Source organism: Microtus oregoni, unplaced genomic scaffold, assembly GCF_018167655.1.
Source record: "Microtus oregoni isolate MIOR12 unplaced genomic scaffold, Mior012 000012F_ref0000307, whole genome shotgun sequence".
Taxonomy (NCBI): Eukaryota; Metazoa; Chordata; class Mammalia; order Rodentia; family Cricetidae; genus Microtus; species Microtus oregoni.
This window is the reverse complement of record NW_024543071.1, coordinates 37,799,805-37,827,197: the sequence shown is the minus strand read 5'-3', so window position 1 is coordinate 37,827,197 and position 27,393 is coordinate 37,799,805. Positions and strand designations below refer to the sequence as shown.

General features: G+C 44.5%; 1 protein-coding gene across 2 annotated transcripts in view; it reads left to right on the top strand.

Annotated features, from left to right (window-relative positions):
* Positions 1 to 27,393, top strand: part of Cemip2 (cell migration inducing hyaluronidase 2) — an 81,903-nt gene that overhangs the window by 28,378 nt on the left and 26,132 nt on the right. For both annotated transcript variants that reach the window (XM_041661384.1, XM_041661383.1), the window contains exons 6-17: positions 628 to 816; positions 2,542 to 2,711; positions 5,053 to 5,262; positions 5,521 to 5,726; positions 5,860 to 5,929; positions 8,863 to 8,991; positions 11,690 to 11,778; positions 18,028 to 18,159; positions 20,048 to 20,083; positions 21,119 to 21,274; positions 24,600 to 24,777; positions 26,918 to 27,133. In XM_041661384.1, coding sequence (XP_041517318.1) covers positions 628 to 816; positions 2,542 to 2,711; positions 5,053 to 5,262; positions 5,521 to 5,726; positions 5,860 to 5,929; positions 8,863 to 8,991; positions 11,690 to 11,778; positions 18,028 to 18,159; positions 20,048 to 20,083; positions 21,119 to 21,274; positions 24,600 to 24,777; positions 26,918 to 27,133 — 1,781 coding nt within the window. The remainder of the gene's footprint in view (positions 1 to 627; positions 817 to 2,541; positions 2,712 to 5,052; positions 5,263 to 5,520; positions 5,727 to 5,859; positions 5,930 to 8,862; positions 8,992 to 11,689; positions 11,779 to 18,027; positions 18,160 to 20,047; positions 20,084 to 21,118; positions 21,275 to 24,599; positions 24,778 to 26,917; positions 27,134 to 27,393) is intronic.

Here is a 27,393-nt window from a genome sequence, read left to right as displayed (position 1 = left end):
CAGGGGTTGAGTCAGCTCTTCCTGTGTAGGGACCTTAATTTCCACGTCACGTTGGTTGCTCGTTTCTAAAAGTGGGAACTCCTGCCATCTGCCATGGGCTGATTTCCTCAGTGACTCCTGCTTTCTGGAAGGGGTGGAAATTCTCCATAGGAAGCAGGAGACTAAACTCTCTTCCTTTTAGACGTCAGTGAGGAGTGCCAGGTGGAGATTGTTGTGGGCAGGGCTTTTTCCTCAGCCTGGAAAAAGTGAGAAATTATCAAACACTGAAGTGTTCCCAAGTCCTTTCTGACTTTTATTTTTTTTAAAAAGTGAAATAAATTCTAATGACTTTTCAAATCAAGTTATTTATTTAGTATAGTATCTTGGACAAAAGATGGAATTATTTTTCTCTGCTGTGTAGTACTCCAAAGTGTAAATGTACCACATTTTCCTTATCTGTTTTTCAGTCGAGGGGCATTTAGGTTGTTTCCAGGTTCTGAGTGGGACAAACAATGCTGCTATGATCATAGTTGAGCACATGTCCTTGTGGTTCGATTGAGAATCCTTTGGGTATATACCCAAAAGTAGTACTGCTGGGCCTTAGGTACGTTGGAAAACACTTCTCCTGATGCCTGTTTGTTTGTGTAGGAATCTCTCTCTCGGGTTTCCGGGTGGAGATTGCAGATGGAGTGAAGCTTCACCTGCTGGACGATGTCAGCAGCTGGGAAGCCGGAGACCGAATCGTGGTTGCCAGCACCGACTATTCCATGTACCAAGCAGAGGAGTTCACTCTTCTCCCGTGTTCCGAGTGCAGCCGTTTTCAGGTCAAAGTTAAAGGTACCGGATTCCTCACTTGACTTTGGAAACATACTCTTTCCTTGGTCTTTGGTTCCTGCTCAAGGGCTTAGTGGTAAGTGCACCCAACGCAAGATTCCAGAGGGTGGCACACAGAAAGCTGCCCTTGCAGGCAGTGTTCCCACCACGGGTGTGACGGAGCAGGTGATTGGTGCTCCTCTGTCTCCCTTTCCTTATTAAAGGCAAGGATGAGCACTGGGCAGACTGGTGTTCTGAAGTCCATCCTGGTTTCTTACTATTTATTTTACTGTCAGATATTAGTAAACCTGACTAACAAGGAATTGATTTTTAGTTTCTTTCTTTCTTTCTTTCTTTCTTTCTTTCTTTCTCTTTCTCTCTTTCTTCCTCCCTCCCTTCCTCCCTCCCTCCCTCCCTTCCTTCCTTCCTTTCTTGACAGGGTTTCTCTGTATACACCTGGCTGCCAAAAAGACTAGGACTGTTGCTTTGTAGATCAGACTGGCCTCTAACTCATAGAGAATCTCCTGCCTCTGACTCTCGAGCACCAGGATTAAAGGTGTGTACCACCACTACCTGGCGTTAATATCAGCTTGTCTTAAGTAAAGAAAGTATTCTTTGAATTCCTACTTGCTTGACTAAAAAAGAAAAGAGATTGTTAGTCATGTTTAAAATAGAACCAGATAAGATAATTTGATGAGACTTTCCTCTCCTGCTGTGATTGTGAATAGTGCATCTTTTGGAAGAGAGCAGATTACGAGGTGCACTGTGAGCTGTGAGCACCAAGAACGGCTGCCGTGTGCCAGGCCCTCATCCCCACTCCTGCCTCTGCTCGCTGGGCCTGCCCAAAGGCCTTGGTCCGCGTTTCCCTTCTGGGTTTTAGCACGCTGTTTCCTTTCATTGCTTTCTTATCTCTGTACTCACGACTTGACCATGACGCCACAGAGCAAAAGCTACAGACACCCTTCAAGAAGTACATGCTTGTTTTTGAGTAAAGAACGTTGAAGTATGAAACTTTGTGCTTTAGAAAAAAGAGTAAGTAGAATGTTAAGTAGAATTCTTAGTTTAGAGTTGGCATTTTTTTTCCCTTTATGTTTTATTCAGTTTTTCCCTTTTTTGATAACATCAGGCACACAGAAATAAAAAGGAAACTCCCATGTTACAGTGATAACTATCCATCATTACTATCTGGGGAAAGTCCCATACTCCTTCCTGAGTTTAATAGAAAAACATCAGAGAGAGAAACTAAACTTCTTTGAAATTGTTTATCAACTTCTGGGAAAGGTAGCTATTTCAAAGACAGTAAGCAGGAGGAAAAAAGGTGGGGGGGGGGCTGGCTAGTGTGCAGATGCTGGCTCACAGTGTGAGATGGGAGCACAGTGTGACATCCCGTAACAAGAGCTGCAAATGCCTTTATTCCTCAGATTCCCTGGCATTTGGTTCTTCCTATAGTCATCGGGTGGCTAGACCTAGGCCAGTCCCATGCCTTTAGTGCTAACCACGGTGGGACTGAGCTAGAGATGGTGAAGCAAGCTCTCTGGCCATGCCTGGGGCTGAGGGCAGCAGCAGGAGTTCCGGCTTTGGGCGGGCAGTGGATTGACAGTCTGTAAGATCCCTGCCTCTGGGAGTCTGTCATCTTGAGGTGTTGGATAATGTGTTGAGATTGTCAGATGAGGGAGAATGCTTTTCTGGGTGGCTTCTCATCTTCTTTTCTTTGTTCTGACATTATCCTTCCTTCCTCTGTATCACCAGAGACCCCGCAGTTCCTGCATGTCGGTGAGATCATAGATGGGATAGACATGAGAGCTGAGGTTGGAATTCTCACCCGGAACGTTGTGATCCAAGGAGAAATGGAGACCTCCTGCTATGCCGAGAATCAGTGCCAGTTCTTCGATTTTGACACCTTTGGAGGACATGTGATGGTGGGCCAAAGGATTTGATGGCTTCTGTGATGCCTAGTAGCTAAGTACTGAGACATGTTTAAATTGCTAAGGAACTTTTGAGTGGTGGAATTAGGTAGGGTATGTATATATGTGTTGTGTGGTGTTATTCACATATATGGATATTGAAAAGACATTGTAGGGGGCTGGAGAGATGGCTCAGCGGTTAAGAGCATTGCCTGCTCTTCCAAAGGTCCTGAGTTCAATTCCCAGCAACCACATGGTGGCTCACAGCCATCTGTAATGAGGTCTGGTGCCCTCTTCTGGCCTTCAGGCATACACGCCAACAGAATATTGTATACATAATAAATAAATATTAAAAACAAAAGAAAAGACATTGTAATTCTTTTTTTAAATATTAGAAAATGTTTAAAAACAAAACCAAACAAACCTAAAAGAGGGCAAGGTGTTGTATACACCTGTAATCCCAGAACTTGAGAAGCTGAATCAAGAACATCAAGATGTTCAAGGCTAGTTTTGGCTAATGTAGTGGTCTGTGTAAGACCCTGTCTTAAACACACACACATGCACACACACATGAAGAACATTGTGCTGTAGTTCATCCATTAAGAATTATTCTATGAAGAATTGTTAACTTTAGACATCATGAATAACACAGTCTTACAGAGAACACCATGATGACCTTGGTATCCATGTTTGCAATTTCTCAGAATCTCCTGGCTTCTGAAAAAGCTGATATTACCAAGGGGTCGACAGTACTAATATGCACAATCAAACTGGTTCCATAAAAATTACTGTGTGCAGATTTTTATTCTGGAGAAAAACAAGCCGTTACCTTATGGCAGACGGTATTCTGTGTGGCCAGTGTTGGGGTCTGATCCACATCTGGCTACGAGTGTCTGAGCTCTCTTTCTGGGTCGGGTGGCCTTTGATTATTGGCTCTGCTTCTGAATCTCTGGCTTCAGAAATGCCGATGCAGCGTTACTGCTTTATTTTCAATGATGTGTTTGAGAAACCCAGGGCTTGAAGATATTGAGAGTATTCCAGCTCTGCATCACAGGGGAGATTTCCCCATAGGGGAAAGAGAGCTTTTCCAACTAAACACTGGGAAGGAGTTAGAAATAAGTAGCTATGCAGTAGATAAGAAGCTGTGGTGGAGGATAGAGAGATGAAAGGGAATAAGACTCTGAATGACCCACATAGACAGCCTCTGATCTGATTTAATAATTACCTTGGCATCAAGATGAAAAGCAGTGTCCACTTAGTGGTCGCTGTATAGCACAGTTAGAATTTTGATCTTTTTCTCGTCTGTGGTTATGGGGGCGAAGTGAGTGCATCTTTAGGTTCTGACCTCTTTAGTTCAGCTGTGGCTTCATCATGTGTAGCCTTGCTGATACTGTTGAGTCTTACGTGCATTTGAACAAAATACGCCGGTAGGTACAGTGGTGTGCACCTTCATCCCAGGGCTTGCTAGGCTGAGGTAGGAGGATTCCTCTAAAGGTGATGATGAGGCCAGCTTGAGCTACATACTAAGTACCAGCCAGGCCAGCCAGGGCTACATAGCAATGCCTGAGGAATAAAACAAACCCGGCCCCACCCTACAGCTCCCTGTCCTACCCTGTCCCGCCCCCATCCCCAGAAAGCAGTGCGTGATTTTCCTTGTTTCATTTTTCCTTATTTCTGATTAGAAGTCAGTCCCATGGCTCTTTGAAACATGAGTCTGCACAAAGAAGCATTGACTATTGCTTTCCCCTTTCACAGTACTGGGAGTCCGACTGGGGGCCTCCTACAATGCAATTGAACACTACGACTGAGCTACATCGCTAGCCCCTAAGGTGCTCAGTTATTAAGTGAGGCTCTGGTAAAACACAAAAGGAAAACGAATGTGCTCAGTTTATTTTATTGGTGTGTGTATGCTTGTGTGGGGGTGTGGGTATGTGTGTGTATGTGTTTGCGCACGCGCATGCTGCCTGTATGTGGAAGCCAGAAGTCATTCTTGAGGGTTGTTCCTCAGGAGTCATCCACTTTGATTTTGAGACAGAGTCTAACTGGGACCTAGGACTCACCAATTAGACTGGCAGTCAACAAGCCCCCTGAAACTGCCTTCATCTGCCTCCCCCGTACTGGAATCACAGACATTTACCTCCCTTCCTTGTCTCTTTACCTGGGGCTGGAGACTGGACTCAAGCCCTTACGGTTGCATAGCAGACATTCTACCAACTGATCCATCTCCCCAACCCCCAAAATGTTGTAAGATATTTCCTCTGTAGACATCTTCTGTTTACATACTATATACGCATGCTTATTCCTTCTTTCCTGTCCTGAAAGGATTCCACTTGATTCGGAATATTTTGCCTTGTAGATAGAGAAGAATTTTACTTCAGTCCATCTTTCTTATGTGGAAATGAAACACATGGGCCAGCAGCACCTGGGGCGCTATCCTGTCCATTTTCACCTGTGCGGAGACGTAGACTCTAAAGGAGGGTACAGACATCCAGCGTCTGTGGATGGCCTGTCTATTCACCACAGCTTTTCAAGGTGCATCACTGTGCATGGGACCAATGGCTTGCTGGTAAGTAGCCTCACATTGTGCTGACGTGGACCGGTTATTGAAATGTTAGCTCTCCTTACTCTCATGACGCCTCCATTTTATACAAGTAAGCTTTTGACCACAGGCTGTGCTTCCACCTGCTCCTACTGAAGAATCTGTCTTTCCATCTGTAGAAGCCTAGTCTTTCCTGAAATGACCTCAATTGTCTTATATGATCAGTTTTTACGGAAGCTCCAAGCAGTCTGTGTCCAGTGACGTTATGCACCTATATTTCTGCAGATCAAAGACACCATTGGATTCGACACACTAGGTCATTGCTTCTTTTTGGAAGATGGTGTGGAACAGAGAAACATTTTGTTCCATAACCTGGGGCTTCTTACCAAGCCAGGAACTCTCCTCCCCACGGACAGGAACAGTTCCATGTGCACCATCATGCGTGACGGGGTGTTTGGAAACTATGTGCCTGTGCCTACCACGGACTGTATGTGAGTAATTACTGGACAGGGAGTTGGGTGGTGGTCAAGCCCTTTGACTTTTGGGGGAACTCTTGCTGGGGAGATTTTAAGGGGTAGGGTTTCGGTGAAGAATGTTTCCGTCACCTTCCACAATGCCTCGCAGGGCCGTTTCAACTTTCTGGATTGCCCACCCCAACAACCATCTGATCAGTAACGCAGCTGCAGGCTCACAGGTAAATGACACCGTTTTGGCTGTCTTCATGCTTTGACTACGCTGGCTTCCGTGAGAGTGATGTTTGGTGAAAGCGTCATACGGTCTTCTGGTGCTGCTCGTCTACTGAGAGTGAGCTGACCGAGGTGATTCTCGTTTCTCTAAATCCTTGCCAGTTAGGAGCTTCTGTCTAGACAGAAGACCAATGAAAGAACACAGGTGAGCTGGTTTAGGAGTGCGCCATCTCCAGGAGGGATTCACAGTGTGCTCTATGTGGTCTTTCTGGTTTCTCGTGTTTTTGTCTCTGGTGGACAAGCAACACATCACTTCCAACTCTGGTGCTCATGAAAAAGGGAGGCCTTCCCATGTTCTTATTGGAATGAGACAGTGTGTAGACTACTCTGTCATTCTGGTCAAGGAACACATCTTTTTGGTAAGTGCAAGGGCTAGTTTCTTTTAGGGACATTGTGATAAAGCAGCTAAAACCTCAGCTACTATTGTTTAAGACAAACAGATAGGTTTATATACACACAGGAAAACAATTTCTATGAGAAAAAAAACATTATTTTTAAAGATAGAGATTGTCCCATTGGTAAACACAGGCTAATTTATCCTTACAGTTGAGTGTAATTCAAAATTACTGATTTATACAAATGAATTTTTAACGAAACTATCAAGACTGTAACTGGGCTGAAAGTTAGGATGTAGGTCTGTGAACATTTGGCAACATGTCAATATCCGTATGCGTGTATCATAGTTGTTCAACATGTTAAAAGGGCTGGGAATGTGTAAAATAATTTCTGAGGCGTCTGTAAAGAGGGGAGCTGACGGGAGTGTTTCCTTGAGCAAACAGAATACAGGCATCACTGTGGAACCACGGAACCTGCATCTGTGATGTTCTGAAAACACGAAATGTAACCTGAAGGACTCTGACATTTGAAGACTGTCTTTTGACAGTCAATGATTTCTTATTTCCATTCCTTCGTTCTCTGTCCAGTACCTGAGGAGCTCGTGTGGGTTTGTGCCCAGCGTTTCTTCCTGGAAAGTTAGGACCAAGAGGCAAGCCTGCAGCCTTGCCTGCTTTAAGTCAGCAGCCAGAACGCTGCTTCCTTTTAGCTTTGCTAGAAGCTGGGACCTCAGAGGAGAGCGGTTGAAAATAGCCCACAAAAGCCTGGGGCAAGTCTGTGAGACGCCCTCCTGATCTTGAGTGAGAATAACGAATGTGTCTCACGCATGTTCTTTTGGTCGTTCTGGAATTTTCTGTTTTCTCTTTAGAAAAACTGTTTCAGTAAAGACAACATTTGTCAGGGCCTTCTTCTCGCAGAGTAGGAGAAGCCATTTATTTCATTGTACTTTACCTTTGCCTTTTACAAAGCTGTCATCACCTCTTTAGACATGACAGTGCCTAACAGCAAACCGCTGCTGTGTGCCTCTCCATCCCCCACCCCAAACCCATGGCATCTTGGGAGGGCTGCCTTTGCCTTCTGCTTGCAGGGGTATGGTCTCAAGCCTTTTCTCCAGCCCCCTTAAGTTTTCTTCTGCTGTCTGAATTGCATCCAAAATGTTGAGGTGGCCAACGGTTCTTTCAGGATAGTTTGTTTTATTAAGACCCATTTGTAAACTTTGATCATGGAAAAATGTTGACATTGCAGTCAGTTGGGTGTGTAGGTGTGTATACTTTCCACACTCTGTTTCCTCCGTGTCCCTGAAGGACTTAGTACACCTATCAGGATACTGCGTGTGCCATATCTTAGTTACCTTTTCTTCCCCGTTAGATTGTGAATTACTCGACAATAGTCTTATTACACGTAACCACGTAGTGAGCACTAAATAAACACATGCTGAGTTTGAACCAATATCTTTTTATACTGTATAAGTTTTAAAACGCTGCTTTATCAACATTCCATAATGTGAATTTATCCTTCACTTTGGGCTAATTATTAATTCAGTTATAAAATGTAAAAAATGGGAATGAAGTTAATAAGAACTTTTATTTCTGTTTTCATGTCTCACTTTTAAACTGATCTGCTGTTAGGGCCAGTAGTCCTTCAGTAAAACAGACAGGGTCCACACTGAGAGACAGCACCCTGATTCATACATGTGGCGTTTTCTCCCCCGTGTTGGCACAAACTTGCCTGAGAACAGGAAGGGCATTGGAGTTGTTTGAAAGAAGCCAGTGAGCTGTGCCTGCCAGCAGACAGTTGTTTAATAGACATGACTCATCTATTGATCAGGTTTGGAGGTAAACATGGAAAACCACATTGCTTAAAGGCTGTGCTGTCCCGGTCATACAGAAGGCAAGCAGGGCTCTGCGTCTGCATAACATTTTAGACTTATAACGATGGGAAAGCTGGATTTGAGTATTTGCCAGCTACGTCTTTTGTTCAATCGTGTAAGCAAAATTGTATTTGCTTGGGGATGCTATATAATGCGGGCAACCTTTCTGCACTCAATTCGGAATTTAAACAATGGGAAACATTTGTTACAGAGGGTTTATGAGGGTGTTTCACATGGTGGCTTCATAAAAACCAAGGCTTTATAGTCATGAAAGGACGGTGTTGTATATTTTCTCTCATTCAGAATGTAAATATAATACAAGTATGTGTATATACTACATGAAAGGAGGGAACGGCAGGGGGTCAGGAAGAAGGTGTCTGTTGGGACAAGGGGAGGGGGGACAAGGAAGGGAAGCAAGGAAGAAAGATAAATACCATACATTTTCTTCCTAGAAAGAACCTGGATTGTGTGTGTGTGTCTGTCTGTCATCTGTCTGTCTGTCTGTGTATATAATATCCAAGCAGAGGGAACTGTTTGTGGGGGAAAACAGAGAAGCTTGGAGGAGGGCCAGAGGTGGATGGGATGAATATGAGCGAGGCATAGTGATCCATGCATGTGAAAACATCATAACAAAATTTAAAAACAGTGTTTTTAATGACCTTGCCCTTTCATTTGTAGGATGCTGGAATATGGTATTTATTCCACAAAGAACCCACTGGGGAATCCACTGGGCTGCAGCTCCTGGAGAAACCGGAACTCACTCCACTGGGAATATTTTATAACAACAGGGTGCACTCAAATTTTAAGGTAGGCTCTGGCTTTTGACGTGTGTCTGACAGGGCAGATCCACTGCTGCCGTCGGGCCCTCCTCTTGCTGCCGTGACAGAGTCATTTCCGACGAGCAGATGTTCACTTGGCTCAGGGCTCTGCTGCCTGGGACTCCTAATGTAGGGCCAGCATCTGGTAAGGACTAGTCCAGTCGCATCATCCCAGGACACTGCATACACTTGCATGTACGATCTGTATAAATCTGTCATAGCGTCGCTGATCAGTCCTCTTCTCTCTTGTCCCTTGCTGTCTGTCTGCTTGTCCGCCCATCTGCCCACCCGCCCGTCTGCCTGCCCGCCTTCCTTCTCCCTCACCTTTTTATCCTCATTGTGAAGTTTCTGGGATCGTATATGTTAGAGGATACATGTCTGGGGCTTAGGACTCCTGCTTCTCTTCCCTGCTTCTCTCCACAGTGTTCGTTGAATATCTCTTAGCCAGTACTACTACCAAGTATGTGGATGGATGGTGAGATACTGTTTCAGAACATGCACTTAATTTAAATCACCTACAGGTGATTTCATTCAGAAACCCCAGTTTCTGTGTTTGCCACTCATTCCTCCCTTCCATCCTGATGAACATCCTTGAATCCTTTCTTGCTCACAGGTCACTTTTTACTGCACGTGCAATCATTAGATCTTCGCTGTGATATGACTCGCTTCAGAACACAGTTAACATTTCCATGTGGGAGCCTCAGAGGATCCTTTAAAACCTATCAGAGTGTTGGGGTTGGAGAGACGGTATAGCAGATAAGATGCTTGCTGTGCAGCATGCGGGCCCGAGTTAGGACCCGAGCACCTGCACAAAGACCTGGGTGTGGCTGTGCGCTTGTAAGCCCTGAGCTGCTGCGACCAGAGACAAGAGAGTGGCTGGGGCTTGCTAGCTACCAGCCCTGTCCCAGGTTCAGCAAGAGACCCTGTCTCAAAAGAATCAAGTGAGGAGTGATAGACAGGACAGCTGATGCTCGTCTCTGACCTTCCTACTTGTGCACAGATTCACTTCCCCTACAACCCCACATACACGTGCACATACAATACTCAGACACCCGCGTTAGGAGAGGCTTTGGATTACTTGAGAACTGAGAGAAGAAACAAGCTGCAGTGACTATCGTGAGATGGGTAACTGACTAAGGCTAATATTTGGAAAGTAGCATTTCAAAGGGGCGAATCTTTAATTTTTAAAAATGACATTTGTGATATGAAAATGATCTCTAATTCTTAGTGTTATATGACGTGACAGTATGCACTTAATTATAAGAGTATTAAACCTGAGCGTATAATTAGGTTTTAATTTGTTAAACTTGGGAATGATTATGCAGACGATTTCATAACTAAAGGAAACTGAATTGGAGTCCTAAGGAGAAAACCGCCGTGTTGGGATTGCTCGGCTGTGCACTCCGACCAGCCCCTGTGGCTCTGCTTGTTGAGGCTTCCTGAACCTTTTCCTGGGTCCAGGTCAGCCATGTCCATTTGCTGCTTACTGGGTTCCACTGCAGTGTTTTATGGACATGTTAGAAACACAGTCAAAATGGAAATCCTTTCTTTTATGCTTGCCCTATTTCTTTGTGTCTATTTCAGTGTATTAAACAACTAGTTGATTCCATGTTTGACCTAATTTTTAAAAAAGTAGCTAAGCTTCCCTTCTTGGCCCCAGATTTTCATCAATTACCCTGTGCCGTCACTCTCCCCTTGCCACAAACCTGGGTCATTTTATTTTCCTCCTGAATGACTGACAGTGTCTCTCGTTCATGTCTGGTCTCTTCCCTTCTGCCCCCTTTAACCCATCTTTAGTTGCAGTATTTTTTTTTGTTTTTTTGTTTGTAGTGTTGGTTTTGATGCTTTTTGTAAGATCCCTGTTGTCTTACATATTCAGCATACCATTTTTTAAAATTATATTTATGATACAAAAACTATCTCTAATTAATTCTTGGTGTCATATGCCATGACAACACATACTTATGTCATTAGTTGTAAGAGAATTAGATCTGCAGGTGTAAGTGTGTGTGTGCATGGCCTGACATGTGGTTATCTTTTCTCTCCCCTCCCATGGTTCTGTTTGTCTGTCTTGTCGTGTTTGTCTGTCCTATCGAGGACTTGCCCTCTAATATCCCATGCTACCTCTTCTCTCTAGACTTTCTTGGTACAGACTCTTCTGTGAGTATTTTTCTCTGGGACCTTAAGCTGCTTCATGCTTACCACCTGCCCATTCTGCTGCTCAGTCAGTCCCTCCCCATCTTGAGGATTTCAGCATCATGTAGGAGACACATCTGGAGTTCTCTCCCTACCCTGAGGGAGCTTCATCTCGTTGCCTTTTTGCCACCAATGCCTCCTGTTTCCCAGTCCTCGTGCTTATAGCCTTGGGCACAGCAGTTTCTTTAATTGCATGCCCGACTGTCTGTATATCAGTAACAGCAGGGAATATATTTTACTTGTTAATTAACATACATGCCATTAAATGTGCAATAAATAAGTATCTGTTGAATGAGCAAATGACTAAGCAAACAATACCCAGGAAAACTGTTGCTTTTCACAGTATCTTTGCTTTGTGGGTCGCTACCGCACCCCCCCCCATTTCCAGTTTTAGGTGATAGGATAAGCTGAAAACTATTTTCACGCCTTGTCATGCGTGTGGATGTACCTTAGGCTCTATATTCATTTTAGCCCATCGTTGTGTATTTCAGGCTGGCTTATTTGTTGACAAAGGTGTCAAAACAACCAACTCCAGTGCCTCGGACCCAAGGGAATACCTCTGCTTGGATAACAGTGCAAGGTAGGGCTGCCTTTTCAGTTTACACCCAGACTTGTCTTCTCGGTCAGAACGTTCAGATTCAAGTACGTGGTGTTCTTTCTGATGCAGCCCACGTAGAGGAAGTTCTGAAAGCTCCTGTAAGAGTTTTGGGAAATCTCTCTGTTGTCTCAGTCCTGAGCGTGGGCTTTTATCTTAACAAAATACCAGGGACATTGATTCCTTTCTCCTTTATCACAGTGGAAATTGATGTTAGAAGGAATTACAGGAGGAAATCCAAACAGAAGACAGGTTAGCAAGGTTTCTCATTGGGAACAAGTCTGAGTCACTGAATAACAAGTCAGCCCCCCCAAACCTAAACATCTGGACTTCATGGATAGTGGTCAAATGGAACATTGCATTGGATTTATTTCAAGGGAATGGCCCCAGATGTAGTGATTGAGCTGGCTCTGGTTTTTGCTGGTAGACTCAGGCTCCCCTCCTGGCAGGCTGTGGTATTCTCCTGCGTAACCACATAATGTGTTTGGGATGTGGGTCGGTGTTGCAGCAGGCTCGCTCGTGTGCTGCATCCCAGCCAAAGTAAACAAAACGTCTCGGGTGGAAGTAAAGTGTGCTGCATCACACTTTAGTCAGTGGAGACGCTGAGCATACTCTTTTTATACATAGGTTCCAGGTTTATTGACCAGATGATGAGGTGGAATGGGGGATAGATTGCAAAGACTTGCTAGGCATGTGGAAGAATAATGACTGGCTCGGGTGTTAAAGGAATAAAGCAGGAACACACGGGAGGTTGATGAGTCTGACTTAGTGTGCAAGGCAGGGTTCTTGCCATGTATTACTAAGATGTGAGTCAGGAGAAAACTGGGGAAATGCACTTGGTGACTTACCTATCAGGATTTCTCAAGGTCAAGTTAAAGCTGAAACCTTGGAGACCAGTGACCAGGGAACATCTAAGAAGGCCAAGGGGGAGCACCATGTAATTACCATTTTGCAATCAGGAAAATGCCCCACAGACAGCCCAACAGGCCAGTCTGATGTAGGAAGTTCCTCAGTTGAGGTTACTTCTTCCCAGGTGACTACTTTATATCAGGTTAAACAGTAAAAGCTAATCAGTGTATTGGCGATGCCAAAAGAATGATGAAGTTGCTATGGCAATATGGAAAGTTTCCCCTGCTTTTTTTTTTTTTTTCCCCGTGTGTGCATGAGACAGTCTCATTATGGAATTCCTTCTGGTCTAGAACTTACAGGGTTCCAAGTGTCTGTATGTATAGGCAGGAGCCACCAAACCTGGCCACACCTGCTTTTTAAAAGTCTTTTATAATTGATAGTTTTAGTGAGGTGTGCTTTGCCAAGTTGGTGCCACCAGAAACATTGTCGAACAATTGGCTCCTTTCCCCACCTTGAAAGAGTTTATACCGGGCTGCAGGGAGGAGGCTCAGCTGGCTCAGTGCTCACTTCACAAGTGCGAGATGTCAGTTCAATCTCCGGCACCCACGGAGAAGTCAGGCACTGTGGGAGGCAGAGATAAGAGGAGCCTGGGAAATTGCTGGACAGACAGACAGTCTAGCTCAATCATCAGGCACCAGGTCCGCCGAGAGACCCTGTCTCAAAAACTAATGCGAAGAGCGAGAGAGGAAACCAGCAGACAGGAACATCTGGCCTCCACATGTGTTTGTTCCTCACCCTTTCGCGCATGTGTGCAGAGGCACATGGTATCCTGCGAACGTGCTTGATTATATGTCAGCACATGAATGGTGGAGTCAATGGATTTAAGACGCTTGTTGGCATCGTAACTAGGTTGCCCGGTATGGCTTCAGAAGGTGTTTCCTGTATGGCCAAGGGCATACTAGGAAGATGGCAGTCCTTCCTCTGCACTCCACAAGTTCTCAAATCTGCTTCAAATGTGTGCCCATTGGTGAGGATTAGACTCCATTGGGAGGTTGACCTGGAAAGAACTAATTACAGAAGAAGAACGACAAAATGCTTGGCAGCCGTGTCTGTGTTGAGTATTATGTAAACTGCTGTGTAGACTGTGCCCACATGTGTTCATGCAATTCAGACATGAGTAAAGATGACAAAGCACAAATGAGTAATAAGTCAGGCTGTGAATTCAATGCCATGATCCTAGGATCCAGCAGATACATTCAGTCTGTCCCTTAGGGGGAAGCTGACTCACTAATTACCAGATGAGTCTTTCTCCATGGCTGCAAGATGGGAAATAATGGGAATCTGAAGATGAGGACTTCCAAGAGAACTTCATTTGAAATTGGGGAATTTCATAAAGAACTTTTTAGAAGGGGCAGGGTGAGACATTATAGCCAGTTACTGCATCATAACTAATTAGTACATTTAAATCAGGGGAAGTGATTTTTTTTTTTTTGAGAAAAGGAAAAAAAAAGTTTCCGCCTCCTCCCAGCCTCCCATTTCCCTCCCTCTCCTCCCATCCTCCCCCTCCCCCCACTCCTCTCCCCCTCCCTCTCCAGTCCAAAGAGCAGTCAGGGTTCCCTGCCCTGTGGAAAGTCCAAGGTCCTCCCCCCTCCGTCCATATCTAGGAAGGTGAACATCCAAACTGGCTAGGCTCCCACAAAGCCAGAACATGAAGTAGGCTTCTCATCAGCCCTCATTGTTGCCCATGTTCAGAGAGTCCGGTTTTATCCCATGCTTTTTCAGTCCCAGTCCAGCTGGCCTTGGTGAGCTCCCAATAGATCAGCCCCACTGTCTCAGTGGGTGGGTGCACCCCTCGTGGTCCTGACTTCCTTGCTCATCTTCTCCCTCCTTCCGCTCCTCATTGGGACCTTGGGAGCTCAGTCCAGTGCTCCAGTGTGGGTCTCTGTCTCTATCTCCATCCATCACCAGATAAAGGTTCTATAGTGATATGCAAGATATTTGTCAGTATTGCTATAGGATAGGGTCATTTCCGGTTCCCTATCCTCAGCTGCCCAAGAAACTAACTGGGGACATCGCCTTGGGCTCCTGGGAGCCACTCTAGGTTCAAGTCTCTTGCCAACCCTACGGTGGCTCCCTTAACTAAGAATTGTGCTTCCGTGCTCCCCTATCCAACCTTCCTTTATCCCAATCATCCTTTTTCCCCAAGTTCCCCCCATCCTCCCCTTCTCCCTTTTCTCTCCCCATCTCCCCTTACCCCCATCCCACCCCACCCCCAAGATCCCAATTTTCTCCCCGGCAATTTTGTCTACTAGGGGAAGTGATTATATTAGTTATTTTTGTCGTTGTGACCAAATATTTTCCAGGAAGCAACTCAAGGGGGGAAGGGTCCATGCTTGTTCACAGTTTAAGGGACATCATGGCGGGGAAGGAAAGGCGAAGTGGCAGTAGTGTGAGGCAGCTGGTCAGCCGACTTCAAGTCATTGAGCAGACAGAGACGGGGTGGAGGGGGGGGACGGGACGCTGGTGGTCAACTTACTGTTTCCGCTTTGTTCCATCCAGGACCCCAAACCATGAAACCAGCATTTAGAGTGGTTTGTCCTATTTCCGTTAACCCAGTCTAGAAAATTCATCGCAGTCATGGCTAGAGATGTGTTTCTATAATGTCTGTAAATCCCATCAAGTTGTCATCAGGATTAACAGTCAGGGGATTGGAGAGATTGCTTAGCGGTTCAGCGTGCTTGCTGCTCTTGAGAGGACAGACAGGCGTTTCAGTCACAACACCTATGCTGGGCAGCTCACAACCACCTGTTACTCCAGCTCCAGGGGACCCAACTCTCTCTTCTGACTTCTGTGGGCACCTGCACTCTTGTGTTCATACATACACAGAAACACAGAAATACACATACACATGCATAAAATTAAATCTTTAAAAAAATTAACCATCATGATGATGAAAAAAAGGGCTGATTAACTATTTTCTTTTTTTAAATTAAAATTTTATTTGTTTATATTCTCTGTACCACTTTTGTGCACCAAAGGAGGGTCTCGGATTCCCTGGGGCTGGAGTTACAGATGTTGTGAACTGCCATGTGGTGGCTGGGAATTGAACTCAGGTCCTCTGGGAAGAGCATACAGTGCTCTTAACTGCTAAGCCATCTCTCCAGCCCCTAACTGTTTTCTAAATACCAGATGAAAATGCTGAAATCAGGGGCATCACTTTGGTGCAAATGATCAGCCACTGGCCTGTATGGCAGAGTCAGGAAAGATGATGAGGCTGTTACAGGGGACCGCGTGCTGCATTATGGTACCTGGATGTCTTCATTTAGGACACCGCATCCTTCCCTTCCTGCTCTTCTAGCAGCTGGACTTCCTTTAACAACTTTAGGCAAAGCTTTTCAGCAGATCGTCCAATGTCAGGAAAGTTTTATTGGCCCAGCATGAGGCCCTTTACCTCGGCAGTCTGAGCTAGTTAGGGCAACAGCCGTGGATGTCATCTTCATCATCTCTGATGCTCCTGTTCCATTCTTCACCACCGGTGTCTCTCAAAAGTACATAAGGGACCTCTGTGTGGTCTTACGATCAATCCATTAACCAGATGGCATCCTGTGATATGTTGGGAGGGGAGGGAAATTGGGGGTGGGGGTGAAGTGGGGATCTGATCACATGGCTTCCTGGTTTCCAGCTTTCACTGCCCTCCCATTTGCTTATTGAGTAAAAGGCACACGCGTGCCTCTCTATTCCACCCTTTCCCGCCTCACTCCTTCCCAGTGACCTGCCTGCTGTAGAGTACAGTGGTTGGTGGAGAATGTGGAGCTCACAGGCCTGAGGCACCTGTGCTGGGTTCTCTTTCCACGAAGATGCGTCTCTCGTTGCCATGTTCCAGCACCTACTGTGGGCCCGCAGATGCAGTAGCAGCTTCATGCAAAGGCGCCTCCTTCCTGTGTGACTGAAAAACTCAGCGCAATGAATTGATTTTTGAAACTCAATTAAAAACATTTTTTTTTTAAAAATTCTTTCTCCTATCTTTGTAATGTGGTAGGCATATGGAATTGAATGTGACCAGTTTTTGACTTTCTCATTAAGGTCTGTGTAAAAGTTGTTGAATGAAGGAAACGGGAAATGCAGTCTTTCTAATAAAAAATTCAGTTAGTCTTTTAGGTTTAGGCATTTCCAAGCCTAAATTTCCAAGCCTACTGAATCTACAAATTTAGATTTGTCTCTCTAGCTAAAAACATCTAAACAGCCTACAATTTAATAACATAATTCATGTAGATTTATGTTGTAGTTTATGATTAGTTTTTGCAGTGAGCATGTGTTGGTAACATGTGATTTAAATTTTTATGAAGATACACTGAATGCTTGGTCTGCATATGGCTGCCTTTCTCTGTGCATGTGTTTACAGAAGCCTTAAGAATATAGGAAAGCATATTTTTCTGGAAACTTAAATGTAATTATATTTGAACTTTAAATAATTAAGTTATATCTTAGCTTTTTTTTTGATTTGTTTATTTTGGCCCAAACTACATCCTGTCTCTTGACCCATAGTGAGTATAATAGACAGTTCTGATTTTCCTCCTGACCTGTGTCGTATATATACATAGTTCTGATTTTCCTCCTGACCTGTAGCGTGTATATACAGACAGTTCTGATTTTCCTCCTGACCCATAGTGTGTATATACAAACAGTTCTGATTTTCCTCCTGACCCATAGCGTGTATATACATAGACAGTTCTGATTTTCCTCCTGACCCCTAGCGTGTGTATACATAGACAGTTCTGATTTTCCTCCTGACCCATAGCGTGTATATACATAGACAGTTCTGATTTTCCTCCTGACCCCTAGCGTGTATATACATAGACAGTTCTGATTTTCCTCCTGACCCCTAGCGTGTATATACATAGACAGTTCTGATTTTCCTCCTGACCCCTAGCGTGTATATACATAGACAGTTCTGATTTTCCTCCTGACCCATAGCGTGTATATACATAGACAGTTCTGATTTTCCTCCTGACCCCTAGCGTGTGTATACATAGACAGTTCTGATTTTCCTCCTGACCCATAGCGTGTATATACATAGACAGTTCTGATTTTCCTCCTGACCCCTAGCGTGTATATACATAGACAGTTCTGATTTTCCTCCTGACCCCTAGCGTGTATATACATAGACAGTTCTGATTTTCCTCCTGACCCCTAGCGTGTATATACATAGACAGTTCTGATTTTCCTCCTGACCCCTAGCGTGTATATACATAGACAGTTCTGATTTTCCTCCTGACCCATAGCGTGTATATACATAGACAGTTCTGATTTTCCTCCTGACCCTTAGTGTGTGTATACATAGACAGTTCTGATTTCCTTGGCTCATTTCACTTTTTGGCCCTGTAGGTTCCGGCCTCATCAGGATGCAGACCCTGAAAAGCCACGAGTTGCTGCTGTCATTGACAGGCTAATTGCTTTTAAAAACAACGATAATGGTGCCTGGGTCAGAGGAGGAGACATCATTGTCCAGAACTCAGCGTGAGTATGATATGTAGGGGTGACATCTGCTGACACTGCTGGCTACTTTTAAGATTTTTATTTTTGTTTTGAAGACAGGGCAGGGAGTGGGGGAGGTGGTATTCCAGGCTGGCCTTGAACTCACTGCCGTGGCTGTGACCCTGATCTCCATCTTCCTTCCAAGTACTGTTAGAAGTGAGCGCCACCACAGCCCATTGGATGTTTTTTTTAAACTGAGTAGAATGAAGGTGTTTCTGAGGTATATAATATATTATATTATTAATATTATTAGTGCACAGGATTGTCAGGGACCAGCCTCGACAAAAATACCTCTCACCAGGGTAAGGGCATTGGAATTTAGAAATATTAGTAAAGAATACGAAGACACAAGAATAATAAGACAGAAAAACATAATATTGGCAGGGAGTTCTAGTGAATACTGAAAATCACTTGTATTTAATTTCTAATTGCTTAAAATACCTCTGACCCCAAAAGGTAGGAGCAAGACAAAAAACTACATTAACAGGACACAAGGAAATGAATAGACCAGTTGAAGGTCACAGGCAACATGAATAGTTATACATTTCTGTTTCTAGAACAAAACAAATCACGCTTTAGATCAAAACATTCCGAGGCAAACCACTCCCTGGGTGGAATCCAATGTTGTCTCCTTAAAGGAGACTGAAACCTTAGTTAGATCCTTAGACTTTTGTCTAAGTAGAAACAACCACTTCTCTATTTCTGAAATATAAGGTCTGGTATTAGCCACACCCTGTTAACAGTAACCTTGAGAGACCAGGACTCTGCTCTAAATCTAGGTGGGACCTTTCTTTGAGGTAGAAACACGACAGCCTTGAAGGATTAGAGGTGAGTTCCAACTCTCTGACCTTTGTTCAGCTAGAAATAGGCTCACATTTTTGGGCTTCCACACAGAATGAACTTGGAGAGTGGCTTCTACAGCTCACAGACTGCAGATGTTTAGAGTCCTGTCATTTTGGAACTTTTGTGGCACTGAACTTGTCTGGTGGCCTGAGAAAGCTTCAGTGGGTGAACCAGAAACCTGGGATTTAGCTTTATATAGCAAACACTATGTTGAAGAGCTAAATAAAAATTTTGAAATTCTCTGGGGTTTTTAATTTTTATTTTATTTTATTTGTATTGTTCTTGGAAACTCTTTAAAGTTTGTCTGATCTTCTTGCCATCCACTGAAGATGAAAGTCTTCTAAGTCCAGTTTAATATGCCTGCTCTTCCATGTCTTACTGGAGGCAGGAAGCACCTCACTTGTTTTTGTTCATTGTTTGTTTTTGTTGTTGTTTTTTTTTCCACTTGCATGATTTTGAGAGAGACCTGGTGCATAGTGAATTAAGTTTTAATGTTAACAGTCTAGACCATTAGTTTCTTGTCTTTTTCCACCATCTCTGACTGTTTTCACTCCCAAATTTGATACTGTATTAAATCTGTAGGGATGGCTTTGGTCTTAGATTGAAAACATTTGAGGCAAATAGCATGATATAATTCTTTCTAAAAAATAATGATTAAAAACAGATGTCTTAACTGATACCTTTATCTGATGTTTATTATGTTTCAAACACTGTTCAAATACTTGAAATGAGTTAGTGTTTAATTCTTTCACGAATCCTATAAGAAAGAACTTATTATTTTAAACTATAGAGGGAGGGGGTTGAGAACCCAATTGGCAGAGTCGGGATTTGAACCTGACACCTTGCCTTGAAATCAGACTGTGGTGACTGGGAGCTTGAACTTCCATGTGGTTGGAGAGTGAGCATCAGGACTCTGGGGTTCATGGTCACTCACTGAGGGATTTCTGATGACTTAGGTGTACTAGGGAATTACCTCTTCCGTGTTTTCTGATGACTTAGGTGTACTGTCATCTGTTTCCTTTTACAGATTTGCAGATAATGGAAAGGGGTTGACCTTTGCCAGGTTTGTAATGCTTTAAAACATTTGATTATTTTAAAGCTATAAGGTAAAATCAACCTAAGTGTTTTTGTTTGTATGTTTTGGGATGGGGGTAGGGAGTTTTCTTTACAATTTATTAGTACTAAAAAAAAAAAAGAATAAAAAAAAAATCACTCTCTTCTTGGTACCACTAGAGGGCCAAAAAACCATATTTTCTTTTTTTTTAAAAATAGAATAATTGCATTTATGCCAAAGTTGTAGGTCAATTTTGCTGAGATTCCACAGAAGGGAAGGGTAGTTGTTAATTGTATTTGCAAGAAAACTCTCGATCTTCAGGCTAAAAGTCTTTAAAAATAGAGGATGAAAGAGGAAGATAAACAGGGTGAAGATGAAAAATAATAACTTTCCTCTTAGAACCTGCTTTAATGTAGAAATGAGCTTTGAGAACTAAACTTCCCGTGTGTGTGTTTGTATGTGTGTGTGTGTGTACGTTTGTATAGGTCTCTGTGTGGGCTTTTGTTTTTCCACGGTGCAGGGGATCACAATTGGTCCATGTTGGTGATGCACTGTCCGTGTGTGTGTGTGTGTGTGTGTGTGTGTGTGTGTGTATTTGTGTGTGTATACATAGGTCTCTGTGTGGGCTTTTGTTTTTCCACGGTGCAGGGGATCACATTTGGTCCATGTTGGTGATGCACTGTCCGTGTGTGTGTGTGTGTGTGTGTGTGTGTGTGTGTGTGTATACATGGGTCTCTGTATGGGCTTTTGTTTTTCCACGGTGCTGGGGATCACACCAGTCCACGCCTCTGATGTACTCTGCAGCTGCTCTGCACCTCTAGCCTAAAATTCCACGTGTTTATATATAATTTTCAACTAGCTCACTAATTGATGAAAGGAATCTTTATAGTATAAAGATGATTTCTGAGGGTTTCTGATGCACATTAGAAAAAGGCATTAGGTTAAGTTTTTTTGCTTTAGCTTTTTAAATGTTAGCCTGCCTTCTTTGGGGGGCTGCTTAAAGTTCCCCAAGAATGTCTCTAAGCACTGTCCTCATTTCACCAGTGATGGGAGCTTCCCAAGTGATGAAGGTTCAAGCCAGGAGGTGTCGGAATCCCTCTTTGTCGGGGAGAGTAAGAATTATGGATCTCAAGGTGGCCAAAACAAGTACATGGGTACAGGAGGAATAGATCAGAAGCCTCGGACGCTACCCAGGAACAGGTGAGTTGAACTTTGGCAGTGGAGAATGAAACACTAGAGACAGAACCTGTTCCTGCATTAAGCCTGGATAGATTGCCTTATTATGGCTCCTTTCCTGTCTTATTAGCAGTACTCACTATTACCATTGTTATATTGTCTATTGTCTTCATGGGATTTTAGAGCATTAATAATTATCCATGTCACAGGTTTTCTTAGCAGTTTTATGAAGGAGCTGTTCTTGTTTCTTATCCCTTACATAAGACCTTATATAAGTGGATTTTTTTTTTCTCTTGATGTTTTCTTCTTCTCGAGACATAGAAGTTGCCAAACCATAAACTATGACATTAGGTCAGTTTCCCTGCAATTCATGATGCTGGTTTTTCAGAAATAGCCACTGGAAAAGGGAAATTACCTCTGAAAAGAGCCCTAGAAAATGAAACTCGGTGGATGCCAAAGCCAACTCAGAACCCAGCTGAGGCAATGTAATTAAATGTGTCTGAGATGGTGAGGGATGGGGGCAGGACGGGCTGGGTTTTCTGTCAACACAATCGGAGTTCTCTTTGCTTTCTTGTGAACTTTTTGAAATTGAAAATAGATCTTTCTCTCATACAAAACACTCTAACAGTTTTCCCTCCCCCTATTTCCCCCACACCTCCTGTGTCCCCCAGATCCATTCCTCCTCTGATTCCTCTTCAGAAAAGAGCAGGTTTCCAAAAGACAACAGCCAGACAGGACGAAATAAGATACAGTAAGTCAAGGCGAAAGCCCTCCTGTGGAGGCTGGACAAGGGAACCAATACGAGGAAAAGAGTCAGAGATAAACCCACTCCCACTGTTGGGAGTCTCCCAAGAACACCAAGCTAGCAGCCATAACTACATGCAGAGGCCCCACTGGAGACCCAAGCAGTCCCCACGCTTGCCCCTTCAGTCTCTGTGAGCTCTGTGAGCTCTGCTTAGTTGATTCAGTGGGTCGTGTTCTCCTGGTGTCCTCCATTCCCTCTGACTCCTGCAGTCTTTCCTCCTCCTCTTCTGCGGGGTTCCCCGATCTCTCGGGGGAGAGACCCGATGGAGACCTTCAATTTAGACTCTTCTTTGTCTGGCTGTGGGTCTCTGTACCTGCTCCCATCTGCTGCCAGAGGAAGACTCTCTGATGACAGCTAGGCAAGGCACCGATGAATATACCAGGATATCATTAGGAATCATTTCAGTGATTTTTTTTTTTTCTCCATTTGTGTTTAGTTCCACCCTAGGTCTCTGGGCCACCCAGTCTTCAGTTTCTGACCACCCAGGCAGTATAGATAGAGCGTGAACTCCCTCTCGTTGACTGCGCCTCTAGTTAAAGCAGACATTGTTGGCCACTGCCACGCTGTTGCCCCAGCTATCTTGCCTGCAGGACAGATTGTAGGTCGAGGGTTTTATGGCTGATTTGGTGTCTAGGTTTCTCTTTCTGCAGTCTACAGGGCCCCTTCTTGTGCCAAAGAGACTAGAAGGTAGGAGAAGGCTCCAAGTCCTCACCAGCTCAACCTCTATCTGTTCACTGAGCTGCGTTGAAGTCGACCTTGGCAAGGGGACCCCTCTGTCAGTTTGCGGAGGGCAGTGTTCTGTCCTAGCGTCAGCCTGGGTTGTTTCAGGATCTCCACAGGACTTCCTTTGTCAACAACTTAATGGAATAGAACCCAGTCCTACCACTGGAAGCCTTGTCTGGCTATAAAAAATGGCAAGATCAGACTCCATATTCTCCATTACTAGGAGTCCTCACTGGGGTCACCCTGATAGATTCCAGGAAGTTTCCACACCACCTCCCAAAGTCTCCCCAATTCCAGCTGTCTCTCATCACACTCTCTCCCTCCATCCCCCACCCTCCCATCTCTCCCATTCTGGTCCTTATCTGACCCAATCACCCTCAGAATCTATTCTATTTTCCTTTCCCAGGGAGATCCTTGCTCCTCCTATAGCTCTCCTCTTTGAGTCTGACCTCCTGCCTAACCTCTCTGGGTCTGTGGATTGTAGATTGGTTATCATTTAACCAGCTCATATTCACTTATAAGTGAGTACATACCATGTTTGACTTTCTGGGTCTGGGTTACCTCACTCAGAATCATTTATTTTTCTAGTTACATTCATTTGCCTGCAAATTTCATGATGTCATTTTCTTCATAAACCTCTGAGTCACACAGACTCTATTGTGTAAATGTACTGCATTCTCTTTATCCACTCTTTGGTTGAGGGACATCTAGCTTGTTTCCAGGTTCTGTCTATTACGAATAAAGTCACACCAAACATAGTTGAACAAGTGTCCCTGTGGTAGAATGGAGTGTCCTTTGGATGTATGGCCAAGAGTGGCATAGCTGAGTCTTGAGTTAGACTGATTCCCAATTTTCTATGGAACTACCATATTGACAGTGAGAGTTCTTCAAACAACAGTTAGCACTATAGAACATCCTTCAAAGCTTGTTAGCCCAGTACCTGGGTCTGAGGCTCACTTTGGAGCTGTCTACATTATTTTTTGGGGAAAACTGGGTAGAGGAAAATCGCAGTCAAACCGCAGCCATGTTCTCAAGACCCCACTTCTGTGCTAATGCATGGTGCATCGAGAATCAGCCCATTTTGGGAATGTTCTCTCTGGGTGTGGTTCAGGGTGAAGCAGGGAAGTTGGACAGACAGACTGTAGGTTTTCCTGGTGCATCGTGCTGGATCCTGTCCAGGCTTCCTAACTGTTGGTCCAAAGTCCGTGAGCTCCCACGAGCTCAGGTCAGCTGTCTTTGTCTCACCTGTTTATATATCTTGCTTTTTTTTTTTAAACCATTGTTCTGTGGCTTCACAGAAGGCTTTCTCTGCTCACACAGATTTGTCTGTGTGACCAGATGAAGCATCCTCCCCTTCCTTTCATCTTCCTCTGCTCCCTTTCTTCTCTTCCCCTTCTTCTCATTTTTTGCATGATACCCAGGACCTTGAACATGTTAGGTAATCACTCTACAACTACATCAGTCTGAGCTATATCCCCAGCCCTAAACCAAGCATCACCACAAAGTTGATTCAGGGAAGTTCTTTAGAGAGACCTCTGTCACACCCCAAACAGCAGGTCTCTCCCCACCCAGTCTATTTTATTACCGCGTCTTAATTGTCGCCATAGCACCAATTATCTGCAGTTATCCTTATTTTTATTTCATTACTTTTGGTCTCTCCGAGGATATTGTATTTTTTGCTTCATTAGGACTGTGTCTTGCTTACCACTGTGTCTTGGAATTTTATTTGGTACTTATAAGATACTTAGCAGTCTTCATAAAACATAAATGCTGTGAAGGGGATTGGCCTACGTTTATTAAATATATCTTGTATTTTACTAGGACATTCCCAATTCGAGGTTTTCAGATTTATGATGGGCCCATTCATCTCACAAAGAGCACGTTCAAGAAGTACATGCCAACTCCAGACAGGTACAGCAGTGCCATTGGCTTCCTCATGAAGAATTCCTGGCAGACAACGCCCAGGAATAATGTTTCCCTTGTGAAGTTTGGTCCACAGGTGAGTGCGTTCTCATAACTCCATCACAGGAACTGGAGTGGGGGAGGGGAAGAACATGTACCCACAGACAAGGTCCAGACGGGGTGGGAGGGGGGGAAGACCACGTACCCACAAACAAGGTGCAGATGGGGTAGGGGAGGGGAAGACCACATACCCACAGACAAGGTGCAGATGGGGTGGGGAAGGGGAAGACCACATACCCACAGACAAGGTGCAGATGGGGTGGGGGAGGGGAAGACCACATACCCACAGAAAAGGTGCAGATGGGGTGGGGGAGGGGAAGAACATGTTCCCACAGACAAGTTCCAAACATAGGACATGCCTTGAGTCTAAATGACAGGAAGAAGTTGTATATAGTTACAACTGCTAATTTATACACTCAATCCCATTAAGTTTGGGGTGGGAACGGAAGTCTGGTGTGACTTGGGCTGTTTTTGACAGTAGGTGACGTCTTCAACAGGATGACTTAGAGTGATGACATGGGAAGATTGTCCAGTTTCATAGGAAAAGATGGCATGTGATTGTGGAGCACTGAGTAGTAAACTGGACAGTAGACCCATCTCCACTGAGAGATTGGGGTCCTGCCTGCTGGTCACTTCTCTGTGACTTGTAGAAAACTGGGGTGTAAAAAGGTAGAATAAAGAGACATAATGGGGCAATGTGGTAGAAATTGGATCAGACAGAAGACTATAAAAAGACTTAGAATTTGTATTTATGTTGCAGTTGCCCCAGAATATTTTTCTTAGCAATTTCACCATTACCCGTAATATACAGGACAATCTTCTTGGCACCTCAGGCCTGCTTCATCTTGCCGATACCATGCCATAATTGTGGCATGAGAGAGACTGAGCCTCCAGCTCTCTGACCCACAGACAGCCAGAACTGGAACATAGCATATAGTTCTTTTGTCATGTCCATATAAATTGTGGAGTGGTCTGGTTTAAAATAGGGCTTAAGATAAGTTTTTCCAAGCCTTAGCATACGAGAAGCCATAGTGATTCCCTCAGGGGCTCCTCCATCCTCCCTATGGTGGGGATGCTGTGGGAACAGTGTGCGAATGCATGAGAAAAGGGAACAGTAGCCAAGAACCTGGCGCCAGCTGACTCCAAGCAATGCTGCTCCTTCGAGGCTCTTATCATTTAGATGTGCTGCTGACACACAGGCATCCCTGGTTGAGGAGTCACAGACGCGTTTAGAAGCGCTTTTGTGTGCCCTGTCAAACGTTGGCTCCTAATGGGAAATAGCTAAGAGCTGGAAGTGCTATCACCCACAGCCAACTTTCTAACAGGATGCTGTGTTTAGTAAACAGTCTATGTCATCTCATTTTTCATCTGCTGTGCTAGGGATTCAAACCAGTGCCTTACATACCCTGGCGAGGGTGCCACCAACTGAGCTACAACCCCAGCCTCCTAGGAAAGGCTTTAACAGGACTCCTGAGCCAGGCATCTTTTGCGTTCAAAGGAGATGCAACAGCAGCTGTTTCCCGGCAGATTCTAGTGCGCTCAGCAGCCCTTGCCATCTTGAGCCAGCACCAACACTGTGTTGGTTTTGGACTATACTGAGTTTTTGCTGGGTGAGACTGTGCATCTGGTTAAGTAACTAAGTCCTTTGGAGTGAAGTAAAATGATTTTGGTGTACTTGGAATAGATTTTTGTTTAACTCAGGTTTGATTTGCTTACAGAGGAATGTACAGAATCTCATGTGTGGAGATTATTTATTTATTTTTGTTTTGTGAGGCGGGGTTTCACTGAGTAACAGCTCTTCCTGGAATTAGCTTTGTAGACCTGGAACAGGCCTTCCTAGAACTGTTTTGTAGAGTAGACTGGCCTCAAACTCACAGAGATTTGCCTGCCTCTGCCTCTCAAGTGCTGGGATTAAAGGTGTGCGCCACCATGCCCCTCTACACATGGACTTTATGATAGTTTACAAATAAACAGGGCTGGTTCCACTTCCTCTTCCTCTAGCTTTATCGCTTAAGGTGTGGGGCAGAGAAAAAAAATAAAGCTGCAATTTAATGCTCCCCAGTCGAGCTTCATGAGGCTTTAGAAATGCTCAGGCCTGCTGTATTGTAGGACTCAGATCAACTACTGCTTAGTGGCAGGAGCCAGTGTCTGTGATGTGTCTGTTTTTCTCTGCCCAGGTCTCTCTGAACGTCTTCTTTGGGAAGCCTGGCCCCTGGTTTGAAGATTGTGAGCTGGACGGTGACAAGAACTCCATTTTCCATGACGTCGATGGCTCAGTGACGGGATACAAGGATGCCTATGTGGGAAGGATGGACAACTACCTGATCCGCCATCCAAACTGCATCAACGTCACTAAGTGGAATGCCGTGGTCTGCAGTGGGACCTATGCCCAGGTAGGCCCGGCAGGCAGTCCAGGCCGAGGATGGCAACACCTCAGGGTGACTCGGGGCTTCCCGAGAACAGTTTTTATGGGGGAGGGGAGAAAAGCAAGTGATGATGGAAGGGAAAGGAGGTTCACTTTACTCAAAGCTCCCCCAAATCAGTTAGATCAGAGAAGTGGGTAAGTAGGGGAGGTGAGGTAAATGCACTTAGTCAGATAAAGTTGGGAGAGCTTGGACAAGAGAAGTCATGGCTGGCTTGGAGCTGGCAATCC